At 39.7% G+C, this 18,371-nt stretch overlaps 1 protein-coding gene across 2 annotated transcripts in view; it reads right to left on the bottom strand.

Annotated features, from left to right (window-relative positions):
• The window catches only part of lrrc75a (leucine rich repeat containing 75A), a 65,814-nt gene that overhangs the window by 42,135 nt on the left and 5,308 nt on the right, over positions 1-18,371 (bottom strand). For both annotated transcript variants that reach the window (XR_006828847.1, XM_046074529.1), the window contains exon 3: positions 10,554-10,682. Coding sequence is in view for 1 of the 2 variants with exons in the window: in XM_046074529.1 (XP_045930485.1) it covers positions 10,554-10,682 (129 nt within the window). In the remaining variant the exon portion in view is untranslated. The remainder of the gene's footprint in view (positions 1-10,553; positions 10,683-18,371) is intronic.

Genomic DNA, 18,371 nt, shown 5'->3' with positions numbered 1-18,371 from the left:
GTTTACAGGTAAGGATCGATTCTACAGGTACAAAACAAACCTAGTTACAAGTAGTTTTGTCCCACATTTGACACGTTTTATTGAATTGTAATGCTCGGGTTAACATTCAACAGTCATTTGACTTTGCAATCAGGAATGTCAGTTCACCATCCAATCCCGGGTTCCAAGGGGGAGGGCCTTTCTTGCAGGGAGTTTTGGCTTCAAAATAATGCGTACAATGCATTTCCATAATCTGCTCTCTCACACGGTATCATTTCCACTCATTTAATAAAATGTCTCTCAAAGCTGTAGTCAAGGAACTAAATAGTATTTTATCATATGCATTTATAGTATCAATACTCTCAATACTATCGATCTATCATCATCCATCCATCCATCGTCAACCGCATATCCTGCGTACAGGGTTGCGGGGGGCTGGAGCCAATCCCAACTTACATCGGGCGAAAGGCGGGGTACACCCTGGACAGGTCGCCAGTCCATCGCAGGGCCACACATAGACAACCAACCACTCACACCTCTATCTATCTATCTTTTTTAAGTTAAAAATATATAATTTATTTCATCCTATATCTATATCTATATATATATATCTATATATAGATATATATATATCTATATATATATCTATATATAGATATATATATATCTATATATATATCTATATATATATATCTATATCTATATATAGATATATATATATATAGATATATATATATAGATATATATATGAAATACATTTATTTAACTGCGTTACTCATTCTTAACATTTAGTTAAATTTTAAGCCATCCATCCATCCATCGTCAACCGCTTATCCTGCGTACAGGGTCGCGGGGGGCTGGAGCCAATCCCAGCTGACAATGACACCTCTATCTATCTATCTTTTTTAAGTTAAATATATATAATTTATTTCATCCTATATCTATATCTATATATATATATATATATATATATATATATCTCTATATCTATATATATATATATATATCTATATCTATATATATCTATATATATATCTATATCTCTATATATCTATATCTCTATATATATATATATATCTCTATATATATATCTCTATATATATATATATATATATCTATATCTATATCTCTCTCTCTATATATATATATCTATATCTCTCTCTCTCTATATATATATATATATATATATATATATAGATATAGATATATATATATATATATATATGAAATACATTTATTTAACTGCGTTACTCATTCTTAACATTTAGTTAAATTTTAAGCCATCCATCCATCCATCGTCAACCGCTTATCCTGCGTACAGGGTCGCGGGGGGCTGGAGCCAATCCCAGCTGACAATGGGCGAAAGGCTGGGTACACGGCGGCTGTGGCTCAGGAGGTAGAGCAGGTTGCCTGTTAATTGGAAGGTCAGCAGTTCAATCCCTGGCTCCTCCAGGCTGCATGTTGAAATGTCCTTGGGCAAGATACTGAACCCCGAACTGCCTCTAGTGGCTGTTCCACCAGTGTATGAATGTGTGTTTCTGTTTGAGCACTTCAGTGCGGTGAATGCAGATGTAGTGTAAAAGCGCTTTGAGTGGTCGAAAAGACTAGAAAGGCGCTATGCAAGTATGGAGCATTTACTGTACAGGTCGCCAGTCCATCGCAGTAAATTTTAAACCATCAGTTTTAATCCTGTAGTGAATTTATTCTTTTTTTAAATAATGTATTTTTGAAAAAGAACCAATAAGAGTAGTAATATAGATAAAACCATCACGATAAGCTACCCACCCTAAACATTGCTTCAAGAGACCTACTTAATTTCCCTGGGAGCCACTCAAATGACCAACCGTGGTTCCTGCGGACTCACTACATTGAAAACCTCTACAACAAAATCATTGAAACCGTTGAGAAACTCATCACTCACAGGGGCGTCTCTGACATATCTAGTACTGTAACCCTTATCTTGATTATTTGACGAGTCCTCCGTTTACGGCTGTAGTTGGACAGGAGAGGAGACAGCAGGTGCATCCCAATTCTCTTAATTGCATCCACGTACGCTCTAACAGCTGTAGAGACTATTGATGGAGGTTGTGTCTGCACACATGTGCACTACGCTGATACTAATAAAGCTCACAGTTATCACTGCCAGAGCAGCATGTTTTCTCTCTGTAGCTGTTACCTGTACATGAAGAACAACCTGCATTCTGTATTTATACTGTGTCCTGCGCAGAGGCATAGGATCATTTCTACTGGCAGAATGCATTTATATTATTTATTAATCATCTGCATCTGTATTTATTAATATTCTGATTGTGAATTCATTATCGAATAACCCAGAATATGATCATTGTGTCTTTTAAACACTGGAAATGATTTTAATATTCTACTTGTTTCATAGGAAATTGATATGATGTGACTCATATCAAAGCTGACGCTCAGGAATTATTAGCCTCACATGTGACTGAACAGAAATGACAATTAATGATGTTAAAAGTGTTGTCTTGATACTCGGAGCACAAATAAGATCTTCGGGACAGTCTGCAAGATGGCGGACAGTGCGACTTTCTGTTCAAGCAAGGAGCGAAAAGAGAGGAAATGTCAAATAAGAGAAGTGAGATGCACCTAGCATGAGAGCAGCAGAGCACAGAATAGTAGAACATGTTTTCGGAAGCTGAATGAGCAGCGTCACCAAGTCTGTCTTCAGGAAAATAATCAGCAGTCTTTGTAATTTTAAGTAACTTTAGCAAGAGCTTAATTCCTCATTACAAACACACACACACACACACACACACACACACACACACACACACAGTGCTAAGACTTCTTCTATTCATACTGTGAAAGCATGGCCTGTGGTTCAGTTTACATCACACTTTGTCATCCGTTCATCTAAAGCCTTCAAATCTCCTCCGGGAAATGATGATGAAATCTTTCACTGGGTCCATCTCAAGCATTAAACTGGAACCTCAATGTGAAGATTTGCAACTGTAAATGAATATGTAACATTACATACAGGCGTAGATTATCGTCCGTCCACGAACTGTTCATCATCATGTAGTTCATTTAAAAAACACATGCAATGATGGCATCAGTCGTGTTTGAAATCTAATTAGAGGAACTAGAAACTTCTTCATAAACTATAATTTACTTCTGACAATAGCCTGACTATACTGAATATTACATTATGTACAATGAGTCATTCTTTGTCAGACAGCACACCTTAGTACATTACTTCACTTTCAGAAATAATATGGTTCTCCTTTACTAATCATTTTGCTTCCATATCCTCATGGTTATGAGATAATGAGACGTAAATATAGATATTATATGAACAGCTTGGGATTGACTGCCTGTTGTAAGACATATGGATGAGTGGGCAGATATTTGTTAGAGGCACCTGTTCCTTCATCGTGTTACATGGGAATCATGAAGAACTGGTGTGATCTGAGAGAATTCCCTTGGTATTATAGAAATCATCAGTGTGCAGTTCCATGTTTTAACTGCTTTGCTAGATTGAGCAGCTGAGACAAACAGATTAAACTCACCAGGTTTATCCTAATAAAAGAGTATATCACCCAAAATGAAACTGTGTGCTTCTTTTGTCTGTATTCAATCATTTTTGGACGATAATGGGGTTAATAATGTGGCACAGAGAAATAAACTCGGGCTGTAGATTAATAATCTTTGTGCATGGATTCTACTACTCGACCTCAGCCCCGCCAGATGTACCCTAAAATGAAGCTGAAGAATATAAAATAATAAATCATCCATATGTACAGTAACATTAGCTTCTTACTTTGCAGATCGTGGCACACTCGTAGTTTATACCCGTCTAGGCTGAGGTCATGAGGCTGAATCCACGGGAATGGTTCAGCACACCATGTTCTTGGTTTATTAATCGGTTCGCACAGATTTCCACATCAATATTTACTTCTACCATATGACTACTATCACCATATATTGGACGATTCTGCAAAACCTTGGATTACATTCAATATAGTTCAACGCTGATGTTAATTGCGGGATGTAAACTCTGGTCTGGCGTCTTACACGCCCGTCCACCACTGCGACGTCCACATCCTTACATTCTAATGTGTAGAGATACTGGGCTGACACCAGTAACTAATGCATTTGAGCCCTTCACAGTGATGAAGGCACTCCTGATGAAGACCACAGGGTTAAAATGCAAAATTTATCACTTTTTAACTCCTTTTTGTTGTACTTTGAATCTCTCAATTTTCCTCTTAACCGCTAAATCCTTAATCCAATCAGACACCACATATCAGGTGATGGACAGTGCTGATTGGCTCATATCTTACATTTAATGAAGGGCCAGTATCAGCAGGGTCAAACACACACAGACATAAACACTGTTTAAAGTAAAGCTGAGCAGCATGCTTTTGGATGGATAGAACATAAGTGAGAAACAGAGGACATAAAAGCTGCAGCGAGGAGACAGAAGCGGCGTGAAATGGGGAAGAAGAAAAAGGTAAAAGGAAGAGAGAGAAAACAGAGAGAGCATCACAGCAGCTGCAGTGGCAAAGCAGCCAATCTTTCGGCTGCTGTAAGTGTAGACTCAGAAACCCCTCTGCTTAGCGGGAGTCACACTGCAATGAATAGACCTTTCACACTCCCTATCAAGGCTTCGATGTCTGTGAGGATGAGAGAGAAACTGTGTATGAGCATGTCTGTGTGCATGTGTGCTTTTTATGTACATGTGTGTTTGACGAGTGTGGGGGTTTTTTTTGTGGAAAGGGAGCATGTGCATGAGCTGTGCCTGCACGCCTCAGTGAGCATCCCTCTACCAGCAGTGTTGTGTGTGTGTGTGTGTGTGGATGGGTGTTTTTAAATGTGAATATATGATTAAATGTGGATTTGCACACACCTCAGGTGTCTTCAGCGGCAGTGTATGTGTGTATTGAGTTAACTGGATGTGTTAAGGTAAAATTTTTCCAAAACCTTTCCGTCTTTGCCCTGAGCTCTGCACTGGCTTGTGCTTTTTCCTGTGGGCCTTGGCCTGGATGTTTTACCTATGTAGTAATCATATTTATTTCTCCTTCAGCCTAAAATCAGAGGAAATTACTGACCCATGATATCATGGGCCAAACTGCGACAGGCTCCACCCCAAACTGAGCAGTGTCACTGGATTAAACTCACTGGTTCAACAGGTGTGGTCATGCAGGGGACTAGAGAGTAAGAAAGTAAGCGAAAGGCTTTTCGTGCTATAGTATCACCTGAGTAATGTAAGCGTTTCTTTAGTTTTAAGATTTTTTCCGCCCCTACATTCCCATTCTTATATTAACAGATAGAAGCCTCACAATTAAGTGTCATCTATGCTGTGTATGAAATCACTCCCTATTGACAACTATAGTGCACTGCAGTGTCCGACTGACGTACAGACACAATGGAACACATAAAGTAGTGCCGATGACATGCGCCCCCATGATACGTGATTCATAAATGTCCAGGTGACTATAGAATAGAGCAGAAAATGAGGGAATGAGGGAGTGATGTCAGAGCCCGCACCCCTCAAAAGTCTAAAGAGATTATGACTGTTAAAATGAGATTATAAAATGTGAAATCCACTGTTATTCCCAACTTTTTATCTGTTTTTGTTTATTTTCCTGCCAGAAATGGGTTTTCATATTTGCTGTTGTTGCTGCTGATTGTTATAAAAAATGTGTCTGTTTTCTCAGTGGATCAGTTTAAACCTCACAGGGAGAGATAGATACCAAAAGGCAGGTACATAAACACCTGCAGGTGAGAGGTGCTTTCTGCACTTTACGCACAACAACAAGCCTCCAACACATCATTGAGGTAAACAACACCTTTATACAGTGCTCTTCTGTTATATAGAAAACCATCAGGAGATCTGACTTTTCACGTGGTTCCAGCTTTTCTTCCCTCTGTCTAGAAAACCCCTGTGGTCTATGTTGTGCTCATGCCATTCTGTATTCTCTTTCTACATCGTATAATAATGATGATATTATTTGAAACTAATATATAACATGCCCAAAAACATAATACAGTGCATTACATTAAGCACAATGTAATGGCTTCTTAACGCTAAACTTTAATTAAAAGACAGTTTAGTCCTCATTTGATTGGATGATGGATATAATGTAGTTCGATGGATTTCATTTTCACTGTAGAATCGATCAGTACCAGTCCGGCTGTCTATGGGAAGAACTAGATTGACTATAATCTATATATATAATATATAATCACACATGAGTGTGTTTTATTATTGATAGTCGCAGCATTATCCAGGGCTTCACTGGCGTGTGTTTCATGTATGTTGCATGAGTAATACTGGAACTTTGAAGTTGAACAAATCAATGCATACTTAAACAGTAAAACAACTTCAACCCAAATATATGTGTTTAAATACTAAAATATATATTGCTGCTGTTTGTGACACATAATCGCTTTTTAAAGTGATTCATTGATAATGGATTATTCTCTTTCTGTTACTCATTCAGGGTCTCTTTCCTCTTTTATCTCCCTGAATGATGTAACTAATGATTATGTTATTATGTATTTATGCATAACAAAAACGACCTAAATCTATTAATCCTGTCTCTTAACTAAACAGGTTTTTAGCCCCTTTGTTTATTTGTGGAAATGTGTCATTAATCCCCAAGCAGTTTTACTGTGTTTATATTAATCAGAGGAATTAATCAGGCTGAGGGGTGGGTAAAGTTCATCCAGTCAGTTTTTGCTCTTTTTGCTGGACTGGAGTGCTGACTGAAACATAAGGGATTGAAGGAGGACGCCCATATGAAGTCACAGTATTCACAGTATTCTGTCACATTGTTTTTGTAATGGACACGTCTTCTGATCTCTTCATGTGCAAAAGCATGACTGACAACTTAGAAATAGCAACATCCACAACCACAGCTGTATGAAACAACACGACGGCAGGTGGAAAAGAAGCAAACAGAAAATGGGCAGCAAACAACATCCTTAAAACATGCTCCCTCTGCACAAACACGTGTTATCAGCTGCCTGAAGGCAGAGCTGGTTCTGTGTGCTGAGTGTGAGAGATCTCTGAGAATTCTCTGTGGAAGGAAGCTGTCATCTAACATGTCTGCATGGTATTGGGGTTGCAGTGATGAACAGTATGTAGGGATGCAAAATTGAACTTATGGTAGTAACTTAAATCGCTTTTTGTGAGTCAGTAATTTATACATGCAGTCACACAGATACCATCAAATGTCTAATTCACTCTGCCCAAGTTGAAGCTGCTCTAATCAATATTTTTAAATCAACAATAGACCAAATGTGTTTAATGTGAAAGGTGATGCTCATAGTGACAAACCCAGAGATAATTATCACCTGACTTTGTAGATCAACTTTACAGGCACTTTAGCTCATTGTTTTGGTTTCACAGCCCACTACTTTAGAGTTCTGATTCACTCTCACCGCGTGAGTGTCGTTTCCAGCAGCAGCAGGCAGCGGGCTGTACACTAACTGCCCATCAACAAACGACAGATAGTCAGAGTTAGTGACAAGCTGGTGAACATAGTGGAGCATTTAGCAGCTAAAGAGCCACATATTTCCCTCGGGGGTGGTTGAAGAACAAAACTCAGCTAAGTAGGAGAGTGAATATATTTGCATTCTTTCAGTGGCCAGAAAAATAACTCCAAATAAATGCTTATATTTTGCGTGTCTGATCGATGTGTAAATAGCATAAACGGTGTGAATAAAACAAGTGGACATAGTCACCATGATGCCACCCATTGGTTTGTAGACGACTGTTATGAAGCCTCGAGTTTGGCATTTTGGTCATCGCCATTTTGGTTTTTGGAACCAGACAACTGGATGCGACGATACTTGGTTAGCGTGGTGCGTCCGTACTTCACGTTAAACGGGATGCTAATTTTGGCTAGCAAAAAACAGGCTTAAAACAAAACTTACTCACCAGAAAAATGAAAAGCCGACTCCTAATAGGCTTTTTCAACGGCGCTGGTCACATGTACAAAATGCAGTGGATAGGAGTCACCTCATGCCTGAATGACATATCGCCATGGTGGCAACTTGCCAATCATATGGTAGCTCCGCCCTAAAACATATGCTGCTTTATCATCTATTTTCCTCTTTATTGAAGAAGAATAATCATAAATCGATCGAGATCATAAACTCATTAGTAAAGTGTTTTCTGAGGTAATAAATCTGATGGGAAGTAGGATCATTTTGCGATTAACTAATGCAATCTGACTTCTTTTTGCAGCTAGTGGAGTCGCCCCCTGCTGGTCATTAGAAAGGTTGCAGGTTTAAGGCACTTCCGCATTGGCTTCACTTTTCAGACCCGGAGGTTCCCACTTGGTAAATAGGCTAAACCTGCAAACCTGCTGCTGCCATAATACCAGTGATTATTCAACAAATGGCCAAACATAATTCTTTGCACATTCCAAACATTAAAAAACACGATGACATTCAAAGATGCTGCATTGACATTTTATGACACCCCATCATAAGAGAAGCAGTGAAGCCTCAAATATCTTTAATGCCAAGTTCAGGAAAGTAAAAGAGAACAGCAATCCAACGTGTCAGACAGGATAGACGGAGCAGAATGAGGGAAATAACACCTCTCTCTCTGTCTCCTTCTGTAGTTCCTATCTCGTTGCTTTTCCCTCCGCACATAACAACACCCGCGCTGGTGTTTCTTTCACTCCGGCTCTTCTCAGCCTCTCAGTGTTCGCTTATCATGAACTGTACACAAAACCCTTCTCTTCAATTTCCTCTGCAGTTTCTGCATTAGTGAAGAGTCTCTCGCTGAATGTACATAGAACAGAATTATAAACTCAACACTGTTGTTTTTGCCCCATTCATCATGAGCTGAACTTTCTCTATGTACACAAAAGACCTGTTTCTCTCAAATATTGTTCACAAATCTGTCAAAATCTGTGTTAGTGAGCACTTTTCCTTTGCTGAGATAATCCATCCACCTCACAGGTGTGGCATATCAAGATGCTGATCAGACAGCATGGGTATTGCACAGGTGTGCCTCAGGCTGGCCACAATAAAAGGCCACTCGTAAAATGTGCAGTTCCATCACACAGCACAATGCCACAGATGTCGCAAGTTTTGAGGGAGCGTGCAATTGGAATGCTGGATGCAGGAATGTCTACCAGAGCTGTTGCCCGCGAACTGAATGTTCATTTCTCTACCTTCAATTTGGCAGTACATCCAACTGGCCTCACAACCGCAGACCACGTGTAACCACACCAGCCCAGGACCTCCACATCCAGCATCTTCACCTCCAAGATCATCTGAGACCAGCCACCTGGACATTTTCTTTAAGCTCCTACAGTGCATTCTGGGTACTAGACAAATCCTGTTCATTTTCAATGAAAACAACATTTTTGCAAATGAAAAACTCTTTATACCGCGTTACCAGTGTGCATTGGCACATGACTTTGATTTAGTTTTATTGTTTTGAAGAAAATGTACATTACTTTTAGTCAAATCTTAGTCTTTTCATTTTTCTCATTTTTTAAAAATATTTTTTTTCCATTTTATTATTTGGAAGCTGTATTCACTCACTTGTTCACTTTCTGGAGTAGCTTGAGAAGAGAAGCTAAAACATTAGATAACATTAACACAGCTACATTCCTTTAGCGCACATCTAGAGGAAGATTTAGATGGCTGACCTGTGACATTAATCCTGCGCTCATTCCTACCACTAGCAACAAGAAAGACAGTCGACTGAAAGTAACGTTAACGTTACATCCACAGCCCGTAATGTTAACGTTAGCTTACCTTTTTGTAAATGACAGTGTGCTAGCCTACATGTTTTTGTGGTTTGTTCTAAGTGTTTTGTTGCCGCTTCTTTTCTAATTTCCAGCGGGACTGCGGGTAAATTTAGCCCATAAATCTGTTACATTTTTCCTTCCAAGAACTTTAAGTTATGTTTGCGGTGGATATACAAGATTACTTTAAATCACACTAATAAACTACATCTCCAGAATCCTGTTTTCACAGGAAATAGATCAAATTAAGGAGGCAAGATGGTGTTGGTCATGTGGGTTCGGGAGGTCAGGGGAAAATGTAAATGACACAACATATCGTTTTCATTTGGATCTTTAAGGAAGCAGGGTATATGTCATCCAGAGGTATAGGAGCAGCTGTTTCTCAGATCTAGATGACTTTTTACAGCATACAGATTAACAAAGGCTGGGCAACAGTGTTTCAGCACAATGCTGCAATTACACATCAGGCCTTTTAATCTCCATCACTCCACCTTCCTCCCTCCGTTATTCATCCAGTATGGCTGCTGTCATGTTTTCCCCCTCTCTCTCTCTCTCAATGACATTCAGGACTACATGAATGAACAAACACAACGAGCTGTAGTTCTCAAGGACACACACAGCCACACAACCACTTAGAGCACTTCCGTGACCTAATAGCGTCAGACAAAATGAGTCAGGAGATGATCTGATAGCAGCAACAAAATGAATCCCATTGGTCTGTGTGTGTGTGTGTGTGTGTGTTAACATGCGAGTGTGTTTATTGTAATCGGCAATATTTGAAGATTCTTCACGTTAAATGAGTTTTACGTGTGTGTGTCCTACCGTCTTGGGGCAGTGGACATATCGTGCCAGGCTGATAATCAGGTCATGTGTGATGGGGTCAACCAGGTTTCTGAAGCTGGCGTAGCGGTACAACACGTCATCCAGAGATGTCGACTCCATGCCCAGGTCCTACACACACACACACACACACACACACACATTAAATAAGATCATCATATCCTTAGTTACACACTCTTACTTATATAGGCAACGCTTCTATAGGCAAGTCAGTCTATTTATAGACCACATTTCATACAGATGGGAAAACTCAATGGGCTTTACATTAAAACAAACAAAGAAAAGAAAGGGGGGGGCAAAAAGCACATTTAAAACACAGGAAAGCACATTAACCCTTCAGTGAACAAGATACAATAATTGATCAAACACACAACATGTTTTGTTTTTTAGTTTTAAAGCAAACACTAAAAGGTACAAATTCATTCATGCACACAGGAATACACACGCACGCATAAGTGTCTTGTGTGTAAGCGCATGCCAATATGTAAAAAAGCTTTTACATTTTCCATGGCTGCTTTGTCTACTTGCTGACCCCCTAAAGCATTAAATTAAAACCTGTTGCACTGCTTCCTGCTGTCTGACTGCCTGCTCGCTGGTGAGGGAAAATAAAAAATCTGTCACATCTCAAGCGCCATCAAAGCCGGCGACGCATAAACCTGCTGGCAGAGCTTCACGCATGAACAGCGATCTTGTTAAATCTTAAAAAGTCAACATGAATGACAACTTCACTTAAAAAAACCCTAAAAGAAACACAAACACAGGAGAGGATTAGACCAGAGCAGAATTTTACAACGCTGCTGTCACTGACTCCAATACTAAGTCAGAGCACAGCGCTGGCTGTACGTATTCAGCCTTACAGAATTATTTTGACATTAATAATTTAGATGATCTATCATGCTCCTCTTTAGGCATGTAGGAATACTGTTCCAAGATTAAAGTACCATTAGTGGTCCCTGAAAACTGCAATGTTCCTTCTTACCGCACTATAAAAGTGCTGGACACAATAAATGACATGATGGCAATTCTGCTGTTCTTATAGCTTTCTTACAGTGGTAAAAAGTCTGTTCTGAGTGTGGAAGTAAAGGAAAGGCTTCCTTGGTAGCATGGATGTGTAATTTGGCAATCTGCCAATTAGATTATGAGAAATGTGCTAAATGGAAAGGTTTAATCCTCTGGTGACATGATTGGGGTCTGCCCATTAGATATTGGCATTTCTAAAATCAATCAAGCAATCAATCAGTCAATTAATCAATCGAATGTATTTAAAGTGCAGAATCATTATGCAGCAAGGTCCCAATACACTTAACAATTAAAAAAGATTATGCAGGACAAACGTACGGCAAGCCATTAATACAATTTAACAGGATGCAAACACATTAAAAACATCAGCTTTAAAAGGATGTTAAAAAGGCGAGGAACCTGACAGAGTTCTAGGTTGTAGTGAAGAAAGTTAGGTTTCAGGTAGGCAAATGCTCTGAAGCCAACTGATTTCTTGTCAAATGAAGGAATGACCAGGAGACCAGCATCGAGAGAGCAAAGAGGGCGTGCCGGTGTATATGGTGCAATTAGATCAGATGGGTAAGGTGGTGCACGTCCATGCAAGGCCTTCTAAGTTAAAAACATTCAGTAAGAAACAGAAACGTAGACCATACTGAGAGTTATATAAAAACTGCAATCTAATGTTCAATAATGTGAACGTTAAGTCATCTGAGGAGGACATGGGAGGTGCAGGATCAAGATTCATCAGGCTGTTTTTCGTCCTACGCCTTTTTGGATGTACATTGCAGGCCTTGTTTGAATTCTATTACATAGGACAGGTGTGGTAGTAAAATACAAGCAGAGGATTTATCTTGATGGTGGCACTGCAGACAGTTGGGGTCATCCCAAAAAAATACCATCCAGCCATTGTCTATTCTACTTATGCAGGGTCGCGGGGGGCTGGAGCCAATCCCAGCTGACATTTTCAAATGAATCAATTTCAGAGCACAATTTTTGAGAATATTTTGACGCAAGAAAAACTTGTTGCTCTTGCAGCATTCTCATCACATTGTTGCGACCTTTATCGCAAGCAGCCAAGTGGCAGAAACCGTTCAACTTTTTAATTCTGAGTCGGAGCTGTTGTAAATTTATAACAGCTACGTATATCTCGTACGTAAACCCGTAGCAATCACTGGCAGTTAAATCGAAATAAAATAACACAATTTTGCAAATTAAAAATAAGCTATATACTAAATATTTCTATCTACACTTCACTTTTCTGTTCTTCCCATTCTGCTGAAAATGCATGAATGCAGCATCAGTGGTTATGCAGATGTTTTAGCTGAGGAAAACAATCTGCTGTAGAAAGCCACGAGTGTATTAAAAGCTTCGGAGACATCAAGTTAGACCTTGTGTTGAGATTTATTTATTTAGTTGTTTTTTTTTCGTTTCCAGTGTCCAGAACGGAACCTCATTTTTAATTATAATATTTTAATGAACTATATTGTGTCTCATGCTTTCTTGATTTTATGTAATTTATAGATTATCTATAATTTATAGATACACACACACAGCTGGGCGTGTACATCCTTTGGAACAGGATTTTAAATCAGTTGATATGTACTGTCTGCTCTGACATAACACTCTTTATACACAATATGTAATGGCTCTGCTTTTCTATCTTCACCACTCATTTAGCTGCTAATGCCAGTGGGCTTGAAACACTTTCTGGGAGAATTCATTTTAGTCTGTAGGTAAATGCAGGCTCACAGTGTCTGCAGCTATATTTTTCTGCGTGCTTGGGTTTGTTTGTGCAGACAGTTCATAGCCAGTTAAGTGACAACAGGGCCAACCATGTTCGGGGTGGGGGGGCTCAGCCTCATACAGAAAGGTATGACTCACTGAGGTTTCCATGCTGCCTATTGTTTTGCGTAGGAGGGGCAGTAAATAATGAGAGGCGCTTTGACTGACACACACACAAACACACATATCAGCTGCTGTAATTTCAGATGAGAGCGACATTAATAGCGACATAGCAGATGAGAGAAACCTGTGATTAGAGCATCATGTTATTAGAGATGTTATGATATGTCCTTATGGTCACCAGGATACACACTTTCCAGTTGAGATCACACAATCACACACTATGGATTGTGGGTGCATCATGTCTAAAGTCATTTTTACTCGTGTGTGTTTGTGTGCGTGAGGAGCCAGTGGCACTACACACCTCTTTCTGGCTGCCATTTGACCAATCTGACCTGCCAAATGGCAGCAGAGACTGTAGCACGAAAATAATTGGCTAGACTGCTTATTTGTTTTTTTCCCCATGATGCTTAGATTGTGGATTATAAATACAGACTAGTAACTAGTTATTTCTGCCAGCTGTAGAGGTTTATACATCAGGTCTTGGTGTGTCACTGAACAGTCAGATGGATTTGAGTTTTAGAATCTAAATTTTCACTGAAGCTGCAAATAGGTGATTGATTATTAAAATTAGGGTTAGATTGTTAGACGGTGATCACAAGGGAACCCTTAACATATCTGTGGTGGACAACACCTAGTAACCCATACCTCTGTATAACCGGCTATTCTATATTATTTTCAATGTTAAAAATAAGCTTGTTTAAGGAGTATTTTCACATTTTGGGAAATATTGTAATTCGCCTTCTCGCCCAAAGTTATATGAAAAGTCTGATATCACTTTTATTTAGCTGTACATGAAATCTAAAGCTACAGAAATTATTAGCTTAGCTTAAAGACTGCAAACAGGGGGAAACAGCTAGCCTACAGGTCACTTGGAAATGTTACTAATTAAGACGTTGTTTGCTTGTGAAAACCTTCAAAAGCTGTGATTTTATGAGGTGTTACATGCTGGAGCTACTTCTTGGCCGGGTAAAATGTAGAGGTACTGGTAGGTGGATTTGGATTTCACTTGGGATAGACCCATGCTAAGTGTTTTTCCCCTCTGCTTCCACTCTTCATGCTTAGCTGCTGGATCTAGCTACATAGTTAGTGTACAGATGTGAGCACGGTGACAGTCTTCTCATGCTCTAAAGAAAATAAGCAAACATGTGTGTGCATGTGAGGGTGAGTCATGGTGTGATAAGGATTTGAGGCGCAATGCAAATATATAAACCCTTGATGGAAATTAATCTTCCAGCTCGCTCTAATCTGAACCCAAACATGGGAAGAATCAGCAATTAATGTATTCACAACAGAGTGCTGACAGCGTGTGTGTGTGTATGTGTGTTTGGTGAGAAGGTCTGCAGTTGCAAAAAGTAAGAAACCGTGGAACGCATTGAAACAATAGCAAACAAAAGACGGCTCAACTGTATTTTGTAAGGTGTACATAAATAGTATCCGCAATAGCCATCCATTATTAACAGTGGCCCTTCTTGAAATATACATGACGAGGACAAAGTCTTAGGCCGTGTTGAGTGCGCATAAACACACACATAAACCATTTATGCTACGAGGAGGACAGTGTGGGCTTTTCTTTCATTAGAAATCACCACCCACTCTAATTAGTGCCGGTCAACATCAAAGCGGTGGTCTGAACCCAGCTGAACACGAACAAAGACAGAGCTGGAAACAGACATGGCAAGTGCAGGCTCATAGGTTAATTATGGCAACCGGGGCAGGAGGACCCATTTATGAAACTGACATCGACTTTCATAAAGATCCTCCACCTCTAGGTGGTGGAGGTGGGGATGGTGGTAGTAAGACATATTCCATTTTATTATTATTAATATATATTTTTTCACCTATTCTCTTCGTTCTGTTTGCTCCCCACCAGCCTCTCTACCTCGTCGTCCTCCTTCAGATCAAGTCATTTTTTTGTTATTCATGTATTTAGGTTTCTTTTTATTTATCTATTTTTTGTTTTTGTCTCGCACCTTCTGTATCGTTACGTTGATGTTGTCTTTTGTCTCGCTAAAAAAAAAAAAGATCATACACCTCCGCTATTATTGAGGTTCCAATCTCAGTAATTATTATTATTGTTAATGTTTTTAAATTAAAAGTCTGAGCAGAGAAATTGCTCCAGGTTGTGCAGCTAAAATTAGAAGTCCATGAACTACTTCTTTCATACAGTTCCTTTAGCAAATTATGGTTTCATTTAAGAGCCCTGCGCTGATTAGACCTTTCCTCAGGATGACATATAAAAATGTCATCCTGAGGATTTAATAACAGAAATAATGGCTGCATTCCATTTGGCTGCTCCAGTTGGTATTGTGAATGTTGGCTCACTGACGTGGCTCACTAGGACACTTTGATGGAACTAGGCCATTATTAATGTTATTACCTCCACCTGTTGCTTTCCTGAAATGACAAATCAAAATGTCTGCAATGAAAAAAAGTCTATAGTGTCTCGCTCCCGAGCTTGCCATGCGCACTGGGCTCATACAATGAGTTGGCATCATGGGAAAAATGTCTTTGGGAGGCATTAAAGTGTAATAATGGATTATGTGAGCAGTTCCAGGTGCCCTGTCACAAACTGTAGTTTTATTAAACACATGCTGCCGCACAGTTACTGATTGACCGCTTATATGGATCAAAAAGCTTGGGTCAGAATAATTCCTTTACATTGCTGTTTAAGCAATATGCTTATAGTGAATTATATATTATATATATATTTTTTATGCATGACAACATGTGGAAATGGGCAATGTACTAGCTCATTATTTATCTGAGCTATCCTCAGATGTTATAACCCTTATGTTGTAGTAAACTCAACTGCCAGGCCTGTGTGCAAACATTGTGTTTGGCTAACGTTGGTGTGAGTCCACTCACCACTTTATCTGACAACACATGGCAACAGAAGTTGCAGTGCTGTGGTCAAGTCATATGCTGTATGCGATGTCAACAGGATGGGAAGAACGGGAAAACCTTCTGTTACTTTTATCATATCAGGGGTTCTTTACCAAGTGTCCAGATACAAAAATATAAATATAAACCTCTAAAGCTCAGACTCCAGGAAATCTGTGTTATGCTGAGAAATAGTTTCTGCATGTATCTTCCTGTAAAACCACAATTTTTTACATTTTGGTTTTTGTACAAATTAAACAAACAAAATTTACAGTGCCAACTACTGAGCTTTAGAGGTGGTGGTGGGAAAATCGAACTTCGAGCCAGGTTAGCGTTTGCTCCCAGCTTCCATTGTTCATGTTAGGAACAACATGTCTGTGACATTTTTGCTGTAGTTTCAACACCTCACCTGGTAGATGACAGCACACAAAAACTGAATGCATCTCTGTGCGAAAACTGCACATGAAAGACCTTAAATTAGCTGGTGATGGAACAGACTGTACAGACTGCAGGCAGCACTCATACCGCTGTGATTCACAGCGCAGCCAAAACAAAGCTGAATCAATCAATCAAACGGCATCATGTTGAGACACTGCCCTTCAAGTGCTGATAAGACCAAAGGAAAAAGAAAAAAAGAGGGCGTGTAATTAACAGCACAGTGCATTTTAAAAGGTTGTAGTATTTTATGCCATAACTTTCCACAAACGAGGAGGGAACATCTGCATTACTGAGCTGAGAATTGAATTCTGGGGACTGAATTCTCCCTATAGAGAGTTTGATCATCTGCGTCGTCAACATAGTGTTTTTTGACTAGCCCCAAATCTTTCTGACAAGAGGACAAAAATCTATATTCAGCATGAAATATAAATAATTTAGTTCCTGGCCAACCATTGCTGCTGCCTGTGTGGATTTAAAGAGACTGAGGGGGTGGGCGGGGCTTAGCCATTCCATCTGCAGCCCTCTTTTTGCATGGACGCTCGGCGTGCAATGCTGCTTCTGCTCGGCTGTCGGGCTCGCACAGCAGCAGTAACAACCATAGACCAAAAAGGTAAATGTATGTGAACAAAAGTCCCATTAGTGACCGAACTGCCCCTAGATTTAAGAACCGCTGGTTTATTGACCTAGCTGAAACGAACAATAAAGCTATTGATGTAGCTACGTCAATAAACCAGCTGCTGGTGCTTTCTGACATTTTGACTGGTACATCTCAATAAGCTAATTAGCGTAGCGTATCCAGCATAGCCTGGATATATCTGATAATTAGCCAGCCAGCTAATGTTAGCTGCTGGTAAGTATGTAACATTATGCTACCTTTGTTTGATAGTTGGTCAACTGTCACTATGTGCAGGCCATTCAATGTCAGTGTATTGTGCTTTATGGATATTTTGCCAAGAAGGGAGAGAGCAGATGGGCTAGAGGCAGAGAGAACACGCGTTGGGTTCAGCTTTATTAGTCATTTTTATTTTACATTTGTATTTTGAAATGTAATGTTTGCAGTAGTCATACAATGCAGTAAAATGAAATTTAGGCAGGACTGTTCAAGGCAGAACAGCAGGGGCCACCCACAAAACATTAGGCAAGCGCACACACACACCATGACGTCAGCCCCAGATGGTCTGGGCTAACGCCCCAGACCGTGTCGGATCCTGGAAACACTCCTGGTTTTGATGTTGAAAACCGCCAAATACAAAGATAATGGGTCTTGCGCAAGAACCACTCATAGAAACACATTTGCTCCTATGTGGCTAGTACGAGTGATTTAAGAGAATTTGTTACGTTTACTAATTTTCTTGTACTGTGCTTGTAAATTTCACTTTGGTACCAACGAATTCTTGAATGGTCCAGACCTGTTGTACCAGTCAGGTCCATCTCTAGAAGGCAGAGTTTGTGATTACGGCGAAGCAGCTTAAAGATTTCAGCGGTTGTTGGGAAAATTCTCACACTCTGACAGCTGATTTTGGGTCTTTGTGGAGGCTGCTGTCCACTGTCAAGCTCTTGCATCCAACAGCGTAACAC

The sequence above is a fragment of the Micropterus dolomieu genome, linkage group LG17, assembly GCF_021292245.1.
Source record: "Micropterus dolomieu isolate WLL.071019.BEF.003 ecotype Adirondacks linkage group LG17, ASM2129224v1, whole genome shotgun sequence".
Lineage (NCBI taxonomy): Eukaryota > Metazoa > Chordata > Actinopteri > Centrarchiformes > Centrarchidae > Micropterus > Micropterus dolomieu.
The sequence above is the reverse complement of the archived record's forward strand: the minus strand, read 5'-3'. Positions and strand labels throughout refer to the sequence as shown.